Raw genomic sequence first — 20,294 nt, forward strand, 5'->3', positions numbered from 1 at the left:
TTATATTTCGGTTTTTTGGCTGTGAGGCATACAGGATCTTAGCTCCCTGGCCAGGGAATGAACCTGCACCCATGGCATTGGAAGGCGAAATCTTAACCACTGGACTGCCAGGGAAGTCCCTTCTTTTTCTTTTTTGGTTAAAGCAGCTTGGCTTCCTGAGGTAGTGTTATGTATCTGTAGCAATAAGGTGAAAACGTCTAGCTAATTTTGTCAAATTCAACAACAATCCAGAGATTTAAGATCCGTGACCCCAATTTGTCATTTTATTTTATTGTTCCAAAAATATGGCTCGTAGACAAATAAATAAATGTTTTAAGGAAATTTACCTAAATAACATAAAGAATGTCTAGATAATTTCTACCTGTCAGGTAAAACCTACCCTTCAAGATGGCAGAACACATAATAGCACATGAAAAGTATGTTCACCCAATGAGTAATTTAATTAATTGAAAAAAATTAAATGCCAGTTTTAGTGCCAAATGCAGAAAATCTAAAGGAATGTATACTGTATTTCTGCCTCGCCTTCTCCACTTCCCTTCTACTAATATGGTAGGTTTCCAATGCTGGAAATCTTTAAAGTCCTCCATTCATGTACCCTGGCCCCATTTTTCATGAGGTTTTTCCTAAGACCTGTCATTATCAGATGTTTCACAAGCTGACACTGAAAGTTCCCTAGGAAATACTGGTCTCTTCCTGCTTCATCAGATGTATTATTTCATTGGACATACGGTGAGAAGCATCCAGACCCCATATGAAATCCACGTGAGCCCATTCAGGAATGTTCTTATGGTAGATGATGTTGGTCACCTCGGAGAGCAGTATTCTCACGTCTTCTGGATTTGAAAGCCAGTCCTGACTCCCAGTCCACATTGCTGTAGGGACCGTCATGTCTCTAACTTTGTACCTTACAGGAGCTGGCTAGAGGAAAGGAATAGTTTTTAACCGTAGATAACATTTGGACTTCCGGACTCATAATTTACTTTTCTAATAAACACAGTAAATATGCCTTGTGTTGTAATGAAAGGTGCGTGGGCACTAAAGCCATATAGAACGGCATTAAGAGTTTCTGCTCCAGCCCTTACTTGAAGGAAAAAAATTGACTTAGCCTCACTGAACCTCAGTTTCTTCATCTGCGAAATGGGGATGATATCTGAAATAATTTACTAGATTAAATGAGAAAACATCTCAATTGCCTAGCACTTTAGGCATTACATGTTCAATTCTTTTCCTTCCTATTAATAAATATTTAACACACAAAGTGCCTTTTAAAAGTTAACACTCCTATCTTTTTCAAAGATAATTTCACAAAGTTTCATGAGGCCAGATTTAGAGATACTCTACAGGGAAAGGCAAGAGGATGGAACCTACTGAAAAGGACTTTGGTGTTCACAGCGGTTTTCTGTCCTAACAGAAAGCCCTTGGGGCACGCCCAACTTGACTGTGTCTCCAGAAACATGGGGAAGTCAATGGCACTGGAACTCAGGGAGTTGGACCAAGAGGAGATAAAAATTAGATTCCGGGTCCAGTCCCACATCACCCAAAGAAGGTAATTAGGATTCCTAATTCTTTTTTTTTTTTTTCTTTAGCGGTACGCGGGCTTCTCACTGTCGTGGCCTCTCCCGTTGCGGAGCACAGGCTCCGGACGCACAGGCTCAGCGGCCATGGCTCACGGAAGCCCAGGATTCCTAATTCTTGAGAACTTCCCTTATTCAAACAGATCTGCTAGATCAAGCTGGCTGACTGAGAGCCCTTGAGGTTAACCAACACTCAGAACTTTAACAGACATGTCAGGCTTCCCTGGTGGCGCAGTGGTTGAGAATCTGCCTGCCAATGCAGGGGACACTGGTTTGAGCCCTGGTCTAGGAAGATCCCACATGCCGCAGAGCAACTGGGCCCGTGAGCCACAATTACTGAGCCTGAGCGTCTGGAGCCTGTGCTCCACAACAAGAGAGACCACGATAGTGAGAGGCCCGTGCACTGTGATGAAGAGTGGTCCCCTCTTGCCGCAACTAGAGAAAGCCCTCGCAGAGAAACGAAGACCCAACACAGCCATAAATAAATAAATAAATAATAACTGCTAAGAAAACAACAAAAAACAGACATGTCAAGGTCCACTTCTCACTCAGAAAATCCACCTGGGAGCCGGGGTTCCAATCCCAGCAGCCCTTGTTTCTCTTTGTGGCTTTTAAGAATTTGAAGTTATAGCATCTGATACTGTGAGTTATAATAAGACATATGTATGTGGTCTTCATCCACATTTGTGGTACAGAGCTCCTAATAACCCTCGGAGTTTCCTAAGTGACAGGAGCCATAAAGATGTGTTTTGTGACGTTAATGAGGTTAATTTGAACAGGATGGGGGCTGAGCTCCAGAAGTGGAGTCAAGCAAGTAATTAGAGAGTTGGAAATTTCAGTCCCATTCATGACCTCTGGAGAGGGGAGATGGGCTGGAGACTGAGTTCAATCGCCAGTGGCCAATGATTTAACCAATTGGACCTCTCTAAGGAAGCCTCCACAAAACCCCAAAAGGACAGGGTTCAGAGCCTCCAGCTTGGTGAACATGTGAAAACGTGGGGAGAGAGGCCCCATGGAGAAGACATGGAAGCTCGGCTCCCCTTGCCTTGATCAGTGCATCTCTTTTACCTGGCTGTTCCTGAGATATATCCTTTTATAGTAAACCAATAATCTAGTAAGTAAAGTGTTTCTCTGAATTCTATGAGCCAATCTAGCAAATTAATCAAACCTCAGCCTGAGAAGGGGGTTATGGGAACCTCTGAATTATAGCCAGTGGGTCAGACACTCAGGTGACAACCTGGGCTTGCGATTGGCATCTGAACTGGAGGATAATCTTGTGGGACCGAACCCTCAACCTGTGGAATCTGATGTTATCTTTGGGTAGACAGTGTCAGAATTGAGTTAAACTCTAAGTCACCCACCTGGTGTTGGAGAATTGTTTGTTCATGTGGAGAAACTCCCCTCCACACACATATATTGGAATTTGGTGGTCAGACCTTTCTTTTATAGAGTAACTTAGCTATGGAAGGTTGGAATATTCTATGGAGCCTGTAATATGTTTTTCTCATCTAACTGGTGAAAAGACTGAACTGAATGTCAGGTCTAGCTCTAAGGCTCTGTGAGTCTATGACACCTTTTTGCATGTGTGTTTTCTCTTTCTTTCCATGACCATTTTCTGGCACCTGCTCTGCACAAGTCACTTTCTCTCTAACTCATGACCTTAAATGTTGATAAATTAAATCTTATCTTGGAACTGGGATGCTTTCTCTAAAGATATATTTTAGGAAACAACGAAAGAAGGATCTTAAAAATGTAGCTGGTACCTGTGATTGAGAGTTTGCTATTCAGAGGCACGACAGTGGTCTGTCCAATTTCCGAGACTTTTATATCTAGACATACAGAAGTATATCTACAGAAGTGGATGTTAAGTGTGATATGAGACTCCCTAACATTAGCCTGTGTATGTATTCTGCTCCCTCCAGCTTTATGTGTGTGGTCAATATTTGCTTACATTCTCACACAAGCTAACCAATAATCTTCAGTGAAGGTTTTATGCTTAGAAAAGTTTAATACTCATTTCTAATTCGCCATAACTTTTGTTTTAAATTTTATTCCATAACCTTGATTACACACACAGATTTTCTTGGGTAATATTTTTCTCTTGCAAATTACAAATTCATTAAAAGTGTGACCAGGGAGAACTCTTATCTAGTCCAGTAATTTTTATTTTAAAGAGAAAGAGATTGAGGTCTGAAGAATCAAAGCAGCCTAGCCATGATCATACAAATTTGTAATGCAGAGGCAAAACTAATACAGTAATTCTCACTTGTCATTAATACTCTTTTTACTGTACCATGAACCAAACTCACCCCTGCCATCCTCATTTGTGGTTTTCTTCTGCTGTTGTTGTTTTATAATCTTGAAGGATCCTCTAGCAGCCACCACAGACTACACCCTTCCCTTCACTAAGTCTACCCATCTTGCTCCTAAGAAGCCCTGTGCCTTGTTCATGGAGGCAGCCTCATCAAAAAAGTTCTCTTACTGCCTTATAAAAGTGGTTCTCTTTAACCCTTAAAAGTCTCTTGGCTGGGCTTTCCTGGTGGCTCAGTGGTCGGGAATCCACCTGCTAATGCAGGGGACACAGGTTCAAGCCCTGGTCCGGGAAGATCCCACATGCCATGGAGCAACTAAGCCCGTGCACCACAACTACTGAGCCTGTGCTCTAGATCCTGCAAGCCACAACTACTGAGCCTATGTGCCACAACTACTGAGCCCGTGTGCCACAACTACTGAGCCTGCCCACCACAACTACTGAGCCTGTGCACCTAGAGCCCGTGATCCTCAAAAAGAGAAGCCACCGCAGTGAGAAGCCCATGCACTGCAACAAAGAGTAGCCCCTGCTCATCTCAACTAGAGAAAGCCCTCGAGGAGCAACGAAGACCCAACACAGCCCCCGCCCCCCAAAAAAGTCCCTTGGCTAAGCTTTGAACCTTTCCATTTTCAAATGAAGTCCAACCAGAACTAATTACTTTTTCTTGAATTCTTTCTTTTTCATATGCTTTTCCATTGTATTCCCTGTGCTGTATAGTAGGACACATTGTTGTTTATCCATGCTATATATAATAGTTTGCATCTGCTAATCCCAAACTCCCAATCTATCCCTCCCCCCCATCCCCCTCCCCACTTGGCAACCACAAGTCTGTTCTCTATGTGTGTGAGTCTGTTTCATATTTTAGATTCCACATATAAGTGATATCATATGGTGTTTGTCTTTCTCTTTCTGACGTACTTCACTTAGTATGATAATCTCTATGTCCATCCATGTTGCTGCAAATGGCATTATTTCATTCTTTTTTATGCCTGAGTAGTATTCCATTCTACTTGAATTCTTGTATTTTACTCCTATTTCTAGAATAAACTGCCAGTATAACTTCCCTCTCACACATTTCAAAAGGATATATTTTCAGCAGATGGTATTTGCTTTTGTTACCTGATTTCCTTTTTCCAGATTCTTGGTCTCACTGCCCCAGTCAAATGCCTGAAGTTCCCCAGAATTCAGTGCCTAAAAAGAAACAAAAATTTATATGGCATTCCAATGTGTCACAGGATAATGGTGGGAGGAGGGGTGAAAATGTGCTACCAAGTCTGCAATTGTGAAGGAAGCAGAGAACAAAGGCTGAGGTTGCTCTACCGTTCAACTTTAGGATAATATTCGGGAGAGTATAAAGGCAAGAATAAGGTCCTTTCAGGGAGAAAAATATGCTATAGAAATACTTGACCACCATATTATACAACTCCAAAAAGTGTATCCCCATTGTAGTCTATGTAGGGGGATATCCTGCACAACTCTGTAGGCTACAATGGGAGAGCAGCTCCTAGAGTTGTGCAACGTGGTGATTCTGGGAGAAGATGACCAACATTTAATCCAGTGTAGAATTCTTTGGTTTTGATTATAGAATCTCTCTCTCTCTCTCTCTCTCTCTCACACACACACACATACTAAAACATGACGATGACATTTGAAGAAAAATTTGACTAGGTTCTAAGTTGTTAGAAAAACAGGACGAATATTTATGATTCATAGGTGTCATCATCACTATTAAAATTTTTGCTGGAATTAAAAGTCTCCCACTTTTTTTTTAACAAAGTTGTATTTTTAGTAGGTGAGAATCTAAGGTTAGTGATGCTTAGCTCTCTGCACTATGTACATTCTTATTTCCACAGCCAATTGGGGTCACTCTATAGTATCATCTATAATGAGCAATATTAGGTTCAGTGCTTCATCACATGTGAAAGAATAATTAGCAGTCACATTGTCCTTGAACTAATTCTGAAGGAACCCACCACACAGCACCTAGAGACAGTTCCTGTGACTGGTAATCAGGACATTCCCTCCTGTGACCTCAGGTGAAGTCTGCGGCACAAAGGACTCCTGTGAAAATCTCCTTGAGTAATTAGGTCTACATTTGCAGTTTTATGACTATTTGACCACACTGTCTTGTTGGAAGAGCTGAAAGGAGAATGTGGAAACGGGATCTCCAGCCTCATCTTTGAGATGGCTAGAGACTGAGAAAGGTCTCACTTGAACCATCTGAATTCACACTTTTAATGTCCACTAAAGATGTCCTAGGGCCAATCCTTTCCTCCCGTATCCTGAAAAGTTTCAGTGTTCTAGATCAAGCTCACAGTTGAAAAAGCGTTGACAGAATCACGAGTCATCTTGGAATAAATGTGAAATAACTCCTGGGCTGTCCAAAGGGCATCCTTTAACTATTCCAGACAAACTGCACAAAGACCCTTAACAAAGACTACAAATTCAGCATTCTTACCTGGCTCCAGTGCAGTATATTTTGCACAGATGTTCCAGCAGGTGTGTGAGTGACATATACATTTGCTCGGCTCTGTAATAAAGCATGAGTAGTTTGTGGGATGTGGAAAAACTCACAAGGTGTGCACCTTGTCAAGACCAAATCTCCAGGCTATCAGACTAAGAAATGGGAACATCATTAAAGTATCAGCAGTTATCTATGAAACAGGAATATACACATGCACATAAGTAGAAAAATACCACTAAATGTATCCTACATTCTTCATCAGAGAAAAGCTTCTCATTAGACATCTTGACTTGATCTTTTAAAAAACTTTCCTAGAGTAATTAAAGATGAAGGCTCAGGAACTGGGCCTGTATTCAAATCTCACCTCTGCTATATAATTTTTAGGTGAAATTGGGAACATTACTTAATCCCCTAAAACGAATCTATAAAGTGGGAATATTGATAATACCTGTGTCATAGGGTTGTTACGGGGACTAACAGCCTGGCATATAATAAAATGCTTATCAAAAGGTAGCTGTTAATTGTATCATTAATTAAAAAGAAAAAAATATTCAGGAATTAAAAACATGCTCCTCCAGCTGTTGGCAGATAGCTCCCTCGCTGTCTGTTGTCCTTGGGGGTATTCTTCCCTCTGCAGAGAGCTGCCCTGCCCATTATCTCCCGATTACTGGTGTAGTCTGCATTAAATGACTAGTTGATATGGGGGTATAAAGACCCAGCCCTCTGATGCTAACTTGGGACAATTCTGAAGGGTCATCCCACTTTCACAGATCCCTAGAGGATCAACTGAGGTTCCCACTGGGACTGCATCCCAGCTGGACTTTTTTTTTTTTTTTTTTGCGGTACGCGGGTCTCTCACTGTTGTGGCCTCTCCCGTTGCGGAGCACAGGCTCCGGACGCGCAGGCTCAGTGGCCATGGCTCACGGGCCCAGCCGCTCCGCGGCATGTGGGATCTTCCCGGACCGGGGCACGAACCCGTGTTTCCTACATCGGCAGGAGGACTCTCAACCACTGCGCCACCAGGGAAGCCCTGGACTTTTTTTTTAATCCACCAAATCCTGTTTCCTTCCCTTCTCTAGATGTTATCCCAAGGGCCTAACCCCAAATCATTCTGCACACGAATCTCCATCTCACAGTATGCTTCCTGGGGAACCCACTGTCACACTCACCTAGTCGTAGCTATGCCTTAGCCAAACCGAAACTCCCAGTCAGCCTATCACAGGACTTAAGCTACTAACCGGAAGCACCCGAGTAGAAAGAAGAAGTAGGTGACGCATGGCAGTTTTCTCTTTTGACTTCTGGGTTCTAATCATATTTTTTTTTTGCCTCTGTTGATTCACTGTAGTAAAGCTGCTTTCATACCTCTTTGATCTTTACTCTATGAAGTTAATGTGTAGTCATGCCCTTGTGTTAACCTTGACTCAGACCATGTTGAAGCGTTTTCCGCATATTATTACGATTTGAAGAAAACGGAGTTTCTTGGAGTACCATTTCTCTAAGTCTTCCCTGGCATTAGCTCACCCTCAAGGAGTGAGACTAATAACTCCTCACTTTGCTTTGGGACCGTGAGATTTCACTAGGCTCCCACTTACCATGTTCATGTTGTTTGTGTTAAATCCTCCCAGGAGTAACATGATGTTGCTACAAATCTGATCAATAATCACCTGGCCGCAAAGGTAAATAACAAATTGTCTGAGAAATCTGGTCTGGTAGAGAAATTCTTTTTTACCAAACAATCCCTGTAAAAATATGAAATGGAATAGGCATTACGTTGCAGTCAAAAGAAGTGTCTCTAACGTAAAAGTGTATGTCTTAGCAAATGGGCTGGAAAACTCTTGTGCATAGACAAGGAATTTTCTGAGGAGTCACACACCTTGATCATCACATCTGGCAGCAACAAAAATTTGGCCTCAGGGCTTTTTGCATGTTTAACAGTAGCTATGGGTGCTAAAGCAAAATACATTCTTGTTTTCTGAGCCAGCTCTGGCATTGTGGAAAATGCAATAAAGCCTGCAAAAGAGAAATATGTCAGCATGGATACTGAATATCCTAGAACTAATAAAGTGCTTATTTTACTTTTATCAAGATATTTCAGCAATTACATGTGGCTGTGTTTTAACTCTCCTGTGAAATTATAAGCTCCTCGACAGGGAAAAACAACAGCAGCAACAACTGCTCTGTGTTCCCTCTGACATTTAGATACTTGTTGCCAAGTACTGGTTTCTCAGTGAATTATTCAATTAAATTATTGAGTCCAATAACATGGACTATGAGAGGTAACTATATGTTAGACACTTTGCAGGAAACTTTCATGGTTCTTGTTTAATTCTCAGATTCTTGGGGGTATTTTTAATAAATCTGTACAGTGAGAGAAATCGAGAATTAAAGAAATGGTCTTGTTTATTGATAAGAAGCACATTCTGTAACATAATCGGTGTTGAGATAGCAGAGTTTTGCTTGTGTTCCTGGATCTCTAACTTTTCCGGAACCCAAATTGGAACGTAATCTAGTAGACAAGTTGTCTAGTGAACTGGATTCCAACTCTTATTTCTGCCATAGACTAGGTATGGGACACTGGTTAAGTCTAGGTATAGGTTTCTATACCTGTAAAATAGAGACTAATTCTCCCAGTTACAAAGGGACAATCTCTTTGGAGCCTTTGGGAGGAAAAGGCTATCATATGCAGCCAGGGCATGGCCACTATATTTGAAATACCATGTGTCTATTTCAAAAGAGCCTGTATACTCACTCTCTGTTTAAGCTGATATTTGCAGGTTGTGGAGAAGGGTGGGCAGAGAGAAACTAGAATCCCGTGGCCCTCAAGCGGATAAGGCCAGATCAGAGAGAAGTGTGCGATGCCTCATCAGGCCTGGCTGTGCGCCATTTGCTCACATTTCTTCTGAGCATACAAACCCAATTTTTTTGGAACCTACCCATGGTGAATACTACCCTGTGAATAGCCGACATAATAGATCTTTTCCTGGCCCGTTTCCTGCAAAATAAAGTTTACGACTGCAGGAAGGTCAAACCTAGCCATCTCATTATAACTACAAGGGGAAAAGACAAAGTTATATGAAAAATTATAACCAGAACAAACAAAAGCAGCCCCCATGGTTTACAAACAACGGCTTGAATTGTTGACCCCATCAGCTTGTTACTGTGCCCCTTACAGCACTCAGAATGGACTTGTTTCAAACCTGTGATGCATGGGTGCCTCTGGGGTCACAGGCTGTTAGCAAACTGCTGTTTTCTCTAGATATTATTATAGAGAAATAACCATCTTAATGAACATTTAGTGAGCACAAGTTCCACCTGCTGGTGGAGTTGTCCTCTAATTCTTTTAGCAGAACAGCACAGGGACATTCAGATTCTTTATATGAAAAGTATTAAAGATGCTGCAGGGGGCTTTCTCTGGTGAAATGGATAAAGAGAAAGTTGAATATCAATAGGTAATTTAAATAAAAACACTAAAAAACTTTTGTAAGAGTGTGAGAGATGTGTTAATCAAATTGATGGTCCCTAAGGCTTATTAGTTCCCCGTATTTTTTTTTTTTTTTTTTGCGGTACGTGGGCCTCTCACTGTTGTGGCCTCTCCCGTTGCAGAGCACAGGCTCCAGACGCACAGGCTCAGTGGCCATGGCTCAAAGGCCTAGCCGCTCCGCGACATGTGGGATCTTCCCAGACCGGGGCACGAACCCGTGTCCCCTGCATCGGCAGGCGGACTCTCAACCACTGCACCACCAGGGAAGCCCCAATCCTCTTATTCTTAAAAAAACATAGAGTGGACACAGAGATTGAGCTGAGAACTTAAGGAGAGGACAAACTGTTGATACTTCTGAATGTAATGAAAATTGACTTTCAACGATCTAAAATTACAAACAAATAAAACAGGATTGGCCTGGAGTAGGGTAGGACCAGCTAGCTAACTGTGTGTAAATTCTGAGGACACTTACACTCTCAATACTTGTCATCATGTTGTACACTTCAATCTTAAATATTTTTTGGTCAGTTTTACCTCAATAAAGCTGAACTTGACAATAATGGTCTTATGTGTGTGTGTGTTTTGTTTTATTTTCTCGTAAATGTAAACAATATATAACTATAACATGCTCATTACAATAATGAAAGAAAACAAATGTATGTAAAATCCAAAACGAGAGCCTCCTTTTCTCTTTCATGTCCATCCACTTCACTCTTCCTTTCTTCCTCTTTTTGAAGGTTATCACTTTAACATTTGCTATTTATTTATTTTCTGGCCTTTTTCTAAGCATTTGCAAATATATGCATTTGTAAATATACATTGTCTGAGAAGCAGGAAAAAACCTTTGCGGGTAATGAAAATATTCAATACCTTGTTTGTGATGTGGCTATATGAATGAATATATTTTTCAAAACTCACTGAGTTAGACACATAAAATCAGTGAATTTTACTGTATGTAAATCACACCTTAAGCTGATTTAAAAAAATAATAAAATTATATATAGCTCTCATTGTCTTAAGGGCTAGTAGAATCATTTCTGTAATAATTCAATCCTGAAAAATTGAGAAACTGAGAAATTGACTGGTCTGATTGACTGATTTGATGTTCAGAAACAATTTCATCGATCTATGTTTGCACTAATAGCCTTAAATATGTCAGTATGGGAAAACATCAGAAAAATGTGCTTAGTTCATACTGAGAAGCCCATCTCCTGACTTAGAAAAAGGAAGGTGGCAACAGGATTGATTAAAAGTATAGGAAGGCTAAATGAGTCTATAAATTTTGGTGCATAAAGTTAGAGGGAAAAAGTTGCCTTAAGATTCAACACTTCATGGGTGGAAAATTCTCTTAACTTTTATGTGTAATCCTAATTTTCTTCTGTTGGTATCAAGAAGTGTGTATTCATTTACTCTATAAATTTTTATAGATTTTTATAAAACAATTTCATTATCATGCAGCCATTAAAAATAATGTTTAAAAAAACCATCAGTAACATTGGTTATGTTTTGCTATGACTGTAAATAAAAAAGCAAGATTGAAAGTTGTGGAAAAGCAGTGATGTTGAGATTGGAATAAATGTAATAAAATATTGATACATCTACTATAGTTATCTCTGGGTGGAGGGATTATAAATGACTTAACTCCCTTAGTATATAATTCTTTTATTTCTAGATTTTCTGAAATGAATACATATTAAAACTTGACTTAAAAAAAAATCTCTATCAACCAATGTGAATGAGACCAATTGCCAGTTTGGATTTTTTTACTCTCAAATAATTTATCATTGTAAGTTTTCAAAGCCACCCTTCTGGGGTCCCTCTGAATAGCTCACCTGATTGTAATGATGCATGTTCTCGGCTTCACTTCCCCAGTCATAAGCTCTGAATTCATCAGATTGGTAAAGCTGAATTAAATATTTTATAGAAAAATAATATTCACAGTAAGAATCATGATTGTTAACAGCAAATCTTAGAAAAACACTGTACGCTAGAAAGAAAATAAGGCTTCGGGATGAGCAGAAATATATAAGTAAATTTTACCAGTATGAAAAACAAGGTCGACAGAAAGTGATGCAATGATCTCCTTGGTTTGAAGGAAAAGCTAGTGGAAAACCAAACCTCATTAAGGGGTAATCAAATCTCAGGTATTTCTCTCTCTGGGGAAGGCTCAGTTCTCCTGAGGCTCTCCCAGTTTACCTTTTGTTTCAGCTCAGGGCCTATTTTAAAAGCTCTGATTTAAGATGGGGTTCATTTATGTCACCTACTTAGTCTGCTCCGTCCCTTGTTCTTTCTCTTAAAATCCAGGGAAATCAAACCATAAAGATGGTGACAAGGGCAAAAAGGAAGCCAGCTGCTAAGTTTCTTAGAACAGACATGCTAACTGTCCTTTCGTATATAAAGAAAATTAAGGGAATAGTTTTCCATGACAAAGACGCTACCTGTTTTATATGCAGGATGTTCTGTATTGACGATCCAGTGGGAGCATGTGACATATACACATCCATTTGGCTCTGAAAGAAAAAGGACACGTATTACAGCATTAACCACCCAGTGAAAAAACTATGCCTTTCCGAAGCAGATCATAATTATGCTAAGAACTAATAAACAAATATTGCGGTTTTGAAAATGGCAAGGAAGAATCATCTAGATAATTACAAATTCATGTCAGGCACTTGAATGTGGGTGAACCATGGGCTGACTGGTGGCATGGGCTACTTGAGAGCAAACTTGCATCAGCTCTGAAGCTGTAGGATAATTTGCTTATTTTGAAGCAGAAGCAACAATGGACATCACGGAGCAAAGCAACCAAGAAAGGTACTCGCACTGTGCAAGTGTGTGTGTGGGGGGGCTGGGTGTGTGTGTGTGCACAGATGTGATGATCACAGATGAATAGATGAAAAATCCTGGAGTTCAGGACCTACCCTTGCTAATGATAAGCTTTGTGACTTTGCACAAGTTATTTATCATCTCTGAGTTTCTGTATTTTCATCTATTAAATGGACATGCTAAAAATCATACTACAGTTTGCTGTGCTCTTGTAAGGATAAAATAAAATACTGCAAAAAAAGCTAAAAATCAATCACTCCCATGTGTACTGTACGTCAGTCTTCATAAATATAATAGAGATGAAAGTTGTAGACATAAAATAGTACTGATAATTGTATGTCTTAGAATATAATGGAACAAATCAAGGAAACTATTAAAAATCTTTACTTTTGAAGAAGCAGGCTTTGAACAATTGTTTCTCAAGGCTTTTGGTCTAACACAACTTATGCTCTTAAAGGATGGGGGTAGGGTGGCTGGCTGAGAAAAGCTATTTTGGAACTAGCTTCACTGTAACAGTCTCACTGGCTTCCATTTGGAATATGACAGAGATAACTACTCAACCACACTGGTCTGTAGTCTGAACTCCTCCTCCTCCTCCTTGAATTCTCAGTAACAAGAAATAAGGAGTTGATGAAACAGGACTTCTGCTCTTTCATAGGAACGGGATTACACTCCATTCCATTCTGTCTTGTATGTTCCAAGTTAAATGATGAATTTTATTTGAGGTTAAATTCACCCAGCAAGTGAAGGCATACATGGAATAAATTTAATGCTTGTATGTACTTCTTTTCTAGGATGTTATTTTATTTTTTAATGCACCGTGTTGTATTGAAATAAAATCAAGTTGACTGTAGTAAGTGCTAGCTGATTGTGAACATGTGAAACCACTACCTATTGTGGAACAACTATTTTCTTAAATTTGACCAGGTATGAAAGGATGAAGCTGCCTATTTTCTTCCTCAGTCTTCACATTCATGGTCCATTGAATATCTAATCTTCTATGCATAGCAAATCTCTGCCCTTAAGTTTAGAATACCACATTAATTTATGTAGTATAATAGATACATCAAAATGAATCAAAGAAAAGCTGGAATTTCTAAAAGCATCGAATGGCCCCAGAATCATTATACATACCGTGTTCACATTTTTCATGTTGAATCCGGCCCATAAAGACATAAATTCAGTACATATCACCCATAATATTTCATTGTTGCAGATTTTGATAGAAGGTGACTTCCCTATTTTATCTTCTAAAAAGAAACCTTTGGTACCAAAAATCCTCTGTAAAAATAAAAAATAATTATTCTTTTGAGGACCATTTTCAGACTTCTTGACATTCCCTTCATCCCAGGAATGAGCATTCTCGGGCTCTACTTATATTTTTATATTTATTTGCTGTTTTGGTCAAGGAGACCAAGTCATTCAGGAAAAGTTACTATTTATGAATCGGTCTCCATCCAGCTAATATCATCAAACATAATTTACAAGGAGACTGCAGTTAGGACCCTCAACCTCCAATTAGCTAATTTCTCCATGGTGAAGCTCCTCCACATTCTGTCCAATCAGCGATTGCCTATATTTCTCATTAAATGGCAAGAAAGGTAGAGCAGTTTCTCCTTAAGGTCAAATATTGCCTTTAATAGGAAGGAAAAGCAGGGTTTTTCCCTATTACCCGTGTACACATCACCTTTCTGGTAGTGTTCCAGAGTAGCCAGCTTTTATGCTGAAAGATAGAGGATGGAGTACTGAAGGGAGGGTGCCACTGGACAGAAAAAAAATTGATGTCTTGGGAGGCAGCATAGTTAAAACTTCTAGGGCTTTGGGAAAAGCAAGCTTGAGTGGGCATCTCTGATGGGAGGACTGGAGCTTCTAGGGGCAATGGATATTATGAAATGGTGAGTGGGCCAGAGAATGGGACTTAAAGTGGTGGGAAGTTTGACAGTAGAGGATAGGAAACTGAGATAAGTCAGGGACAATATGTGCCTCAGACCCGGCCTAAGTAGGCAAAGCCACGCATATGCAAAACTGGTGTATTTAGAAATACATGTGTCTATCTCCGAATTTAATTCAGCTAATTTGTCTGCTCAACTCTGCCCAAATGTAGTAAACATCCAAAACTAACTGATGTCAGCACGCTTTAAAATAGAACTATCAGCGACAGAAAGGGAAGTTACATCGCTTGAGCTTACTAAACAATACCAAAAAACTACTATCAAACCAATCATTAGGCCTCTTGGAAGTTCTTCCTTGTGTTAGCTTACAAATACTTTTTATCCCCATTTCTACCTCCTCACCTCAAACCAGGACCTCATTTTATATATGAATTATTGTGATACCCTAATTGGTCTCCTTGACTTCATTTTGGCCAAAATTTATTCTATCCTTCACCCCAAATTTGAGGGGCAATCTTGATAAAATACTATGGTCATTGTGGCAATGACCTTTTAAGAGAAACAAAAAGCAAACAGAAAAACACTTTCAAAGAATACAATCCCAAACTCACAATTTGACCATCAAACTACTTTTCCAACCATTGGAAAATAACCAATAAATACTTGAATGAATAACTCAGCTGTAAGACATTTACGCTTTGGAATCTTAGCTTTAGTAAATTAGAGCAAGGTCCCATATGGGAAGGGTTATATTATTCAGGCTTTTCTAACATCAAAGTCAGGGATATCAGTGATCACATGTACCTTGGAAAATGTCTTCCATTTGGGCAATGTGAATTCATTGACATGCCCAGGGGAATAAGAATGGAACAAGGAAACTTGTGAGTAGATCTTAAACTGACACGGCAGTCAGCTCAGTTAGAAATTCTGATTTATACTCAGGTCTGTTAATAACTGAGTATAGTGAATTGCATATGGGAGCTGTAGACATTGTGGCATTGGCAAACACACACAAGGACACGTACACTCCAAGCACATGATCCCAGAGTCTGGTTTCTACAGATTTCATCTAAATGTCTTACTTTGGTTTCATGATAGATTTTAAAAATAATAAGGATCTATCATCCAAAAGGAGATCCTCATATACTTTTTGGCCAAAGGAAGAGCCTACCTTGACTGAGGAACTTGGAAGTAGGAAAAAACTGGTAAACATGCTCGTGGGGTATTTGAATGAGATCACAGGACCCAAGGCAAAATTCATTGTGATTCTTTGTGCCAGTTCAGGCATGGTGGCAAAGGCTGCAAACCCTGAGAGAACAGAAGACAAGACAATCTTGTAAAAATCAGAAGTATTTAGGCAATGTTTCTACTAACAAAAGTGGGACTCTGCTTTGTCATTTTTATCCTTTTACTGCACTGATCTTGGGGATGAATTGGGAAACTCTTCTAAGTTATCCTGCAGAGTTAATCTGCCTTCAGCCCTCTCTGCTCTCAAGTCTCCATTTTTCTCTTATTCTGGACAATTTAACTGGGTTGGGGAAAGTGAAGGATAAGTTGCTGAAGCAACTCCTGCCAAGTAAACTGCGGACACCTTCACTTCCCAAGCGTGGGGTAAGTGCTGGCAATATTGTCACTTTACCACCAACTCTGAGATGTCAGAGTGAGTCATAGAGCCTCTAGAAATAATCAGTTCGTGGGAGGTGAATCCATCAGCTCTTTCTGCACTATCGTCCAGTTATTCCACAGTTTTTCTTTCTCACAGTCGATGAGATTTCATTGCTCTCAGTGCTTCATTGGTTGCCTACCAAAACCTCTGGAATCTTCCCTGCGTCCAAAAGGGAACGGGCTTTCCCTCAGTCCACCATGGTCCCAGTAAGGACAATATGTCTCCATTTGCTCTGATTGTTCAGTAATAACATTGCATCCATATCTAGCACTCTGAGAGTGGGGGTGAGGATCAGCCTCACACAGGAAAGGCTATGTGGAGGATCTCCGTGGTTTGGTTCCCCGAGGTACTTTCCTGGGCCCCCCTCCACTGTGTGTGTGTGTGTGTGTGTGTGTGTGTGTGTGTGTGTGTGTACGTAGTGATAGCAGGGTTTTTTTCCTTCTGAACTTCTTGTTAAAATATTGAAACTGCCTTAGCCAGAAAAGGAACTGGCTGAGTAATTGATACAAAGACTGAAACAGGCATAATTGTTCCCCCAGAAGATGTCTAGAAATGTGTGGAGGTGAGTTTTTGACGGTCATACTGACTGGGGAGCCCAACTGTTATTTAAGGGGCTAGGGCCTGACTTGTTAAGTGTCCTATAAAGAGTGGGTCCTTCCCACATAACAAAAATTTCTCTGCTCAAAAGGTAAATAGTGCTCACTGAAAAATTTCATGCCCTAAATGCAACGCAGGGCCCTGATGATGAAATTTACCGTTTTCTCTGCTAATCAGATATGAGAGCATATCTAAGTCCTATCCACTTTTCTAGACACCACTCAAGTCATCCTTCTCCCTACAGTTTCTCCACAGCGCCCAAGCACCCCATCGGTGAAGTCAAAGTGACCTGGTTTGAATTTTTGTGCCACCTCTTACGTATTAAGACACCTTGAAGGAGCCACTTAATTTCTTTGAACTTCTGTTTCCTTTTCTATGAGATGGAAATGATAATGGTAGGATTGTTCTGAAGCTTAGGCAGAGAGATTATAGGAAATGTCCTGAACAGAGGACCCTAAACATAGTAAAGGCTCCTAAGTGTTAGCTATTATGGTGTAATTATTTTCCTGTTCGTGACAGTTTTTTGGGGGGTGGGTTGGGTCCCCTTATTAGTTCTTCGATCCTCTTTTAGTTTATTCGCTCTCATACTCACTGCCTAGTCTAAATTGGTAAGCTGCCTATCAGTACAAAGCACTGGTAAACACCTATTTGCTCTTGATGATAATGGTGATAATGAGACTACTGTAGGAATATTTATTGTCTCTTTGCACAGTTTCACCCAAGCTAAAATACTGCATTTTCATATAACCCAGTCTCTTAAAACTGGAAACTTTAGTGGAAGATTACTAACAAATTTATATTTTTAATAGCATGGGTTCCTTTAAATTTTTATGTGGAGCTAGACTATTGATTTCTTAAAAAAAAATCTAGGAACCACACATTCAAAGTGCATTTCCTGGACTTAAAAAAAAATCTATATAGTGCTTACAAATAATTGCTACTCCATAAATATTAAATCATACACTAAATGGATAAGCCCAGTTGATTTATTGTAGTAAGCTTTTGTGGTCTGATTCACAAACAAAATGCTACCATATCTTTTCAATTTGTTCAAATATGAGTATAAGCCTCTCTTTTTTATTTTTTAAAATTCCATGTGGGTTGTGAGGAAGGTATGATTGATGCATAGTTAATGTTCTTCAAGGATATTTCATGGCATTTGGCTTTACTTTTTCAGCTTGGAGGTGATCTAGAGACTTACTCTTTGGAAATACCTGTTTGGATTTTGAGCACACATTATTCCTGGGAAATTACGTCACCATTACAAATGTGTTGCGGTGACCGGAAATATATGAAAGGCTCGTCCTACATACTCACAGTCTCTGGAATTCAGGTTCACAGCCACTTAGGGCGCTAGGGTTATGTGCCCAACACAGGACAGAGAACTAAGGACACCGTAAATGTAAAACAGTTACTCTGTTCCAATTCAAAGGTGAACTTCTGCATGGCTCTGACCCTTGTAAAGTGTTGACCCTTGTAAACATACCTATTGTAGTACCAAGTGAACGTCCAATGAAATACAACTTCTCTTGACCAGTTTTGTTTACAATGAAGTCTATTATTCGTGGGAGATCATATTTGGCCATTTCATCAAAGCTGAAAAATAAAACAGGGACTTACAAATATTCCCAACTACGTTAAAAACTCAGAGCACTTGCCTGTTTATTTTTTACACACAGAATTCTGTGCTGTCTACTTACATGGTTTGTATTTCATTATTTATTCAGTTACATATAGGCTATTGTAGCTTTTCTTTGGTGCACTTATATGTGTTACTTTCTAATAATAGGAATGATTTTGAGACTTGTGCAATCTACATTATCTGAAGTTTAATCTTGTCATTCTTTCTTTTCGTTCCCTTCTCTTGCATTTCTTTTGCTGTCCTTTCTCTACCTGGTTTGCTTGCCTCTACTTCAGCCTCCCCCAGGGAACTTCAAGACTCTTAGGGCCACTTAATACCCAGCTTTGGAAACAGAACTGGCTGTAAATCATGATTCTACCATGTACTAGCTGAGTAACTTTTCATAAGTTACTTAAATGCTCTGAGCTTAAGTTTCCTTACCTGTGAAATGAACATGATAATACTATATGGCAGGGCTGCTATAGGAGTTGGATAGTATTAAAGGAATGACTCTGGCTGCTGTTAGACACTCAGTCAGATGTTGCTATTATTAATATTTCTGTCCATATAGAGATATATTCAATATATACCAAAATCCTATAGTACCAGTTCAACCAACATTAATACAAGAGAACAAAAAAGGCCTAAATAACATATAGTAGAATTAGGTACCTCAGGAACTAATAGCCTGCTTATTAGAAGAACATGAGAGGAAATATAGATTGGTACTCTCCAGTATAAGAGAATGGTTGTGATGCCTTATAGTAAATAAGCTCCAAGCTCCCAGCCAAGGACCAAACACACAAAATATTTCCCAATGCTTGCCCTGGGGCAAAAGGTCTGACCCTAACAATTTCATCTATTCTTTCTTTCCTTCCAATTTGTCAGTGGGTACTGAGTATTTCATTAATATGGTTTTGCTCTAGCAGCAGGCTTTAAACCAACAGGGAGTTTAAGCCTGAGAAAGGATGTCCACTGTAGGCATTAGCCTGTCCTTTGATGACAGCAGAAAACACTTTCATTAAAAGAAGCAGTCAGCATATCAAAAGATTCTTTTCTATTGCCTATTAACAAAGTTTTAAATATCTCATGGTAGAGTTTTTCCTGAAAATGGTATTCTATACATTCTCAACCACAGTTTCTGTAGGTAAAATATGGTACTCATACACATCTTCTTTGCAAAACTGCTTGGCCATCCAAGAGAAAAAACTTGTAATAGCATCACTAGGATAAACATGAGCTTCATGAGGGCAGAGACTTTGTTCACTCTTGAATGCTCAGGGCCTAGAACAGTGCATAGAGTAGGCACTCAATAAACATTGGTTGAATGAGTGCATACTTTGGTCACAGGAATTTCCTAAGCTGTCCCTTGGGACATACTTATAATGTATAGTATTGGATAGAATTGTATATTAAAATGACCCTGTTGAAATGATATAATTTGCTTGTCGGAGAGTCAATGGAAATCAGAGCTTCTTGCTATTTATTTCCTTTGAGATGTTAATAGAAATTACAAAGAGCTGTGTGACTCCAAGTAGCATACATTATTGTTAATACCACCCACACTATTATATTTAAAGGACTTGTCTCAAATTGTCTTCATGAACTTTCATAGATATAGTTTACCTAAAGGCCCAGAATTCCTCTTCATTCACTGAGAGTGTTTTGTGTCTCCTTGACCAAGTGTTGCCCTGACTGTTTCCCATCCATACATCATAACCTGCATCTGCTAGAAGGAATCCAAGGCTGCCATTGGCATAATTCTCAAGCCAGGAGGCACTGTCTGCAAACAGAGCATGCTGCAAGTATACAACTGGCTGGGCACCTGAAAGGAGGGAGAAAGGAAGAGTGAAATTTATAAT

General features: G+C 39.7%; 2 protein-coding genes across 2 annotated transcripts in view; one reads left to right on the forward strand and one right to left on the reverse strand.

Annotated features, from left to right (window-relative positions):
* Positions 1-20,294, forward strand: part of ANKRD22 (ankyrin repeat domain 22) — an 80,986-nt gene that overhangs the window by 24,868 nt on the left and 35,824 nt on the right. The window lies entirely within an intron of this gene.
* Positions 673-20,138, reverse strand: LOC131751629 (lipase member M). The gene is made up of 7 exons (XM_059055580.2): positions 20,059-20,138; positions 18,298-18,407; positions 8,223-8,359; positions 7,942-8,088; positions 6,344-6,415; positions 5,005-5,076; positions 673-918 (listed from the first exon to the last, which is right to left on the reverse strand). Exons 1-7 carry the CDS (start codon positions 20,136-20,138, stop codon positions 673-675), a joined length of 864 nt encoding a protein of 287 aa, XP_058911563.1.

Source organism: Kogia breviceps, chromosome 2, assembly GCF_026419965.1.
Source record: "Kogia breviceps isolate mKogBre1 chromosome 2, mKogBre1 haplotype 1, whole genome shotgun sequence".
Taxonomy (NCBI): Eukaryota; Metazoa; Chordata; class Mammalia; order Artiodactyla; family Physeteridae; genus Kogia; species Kogia breviceps.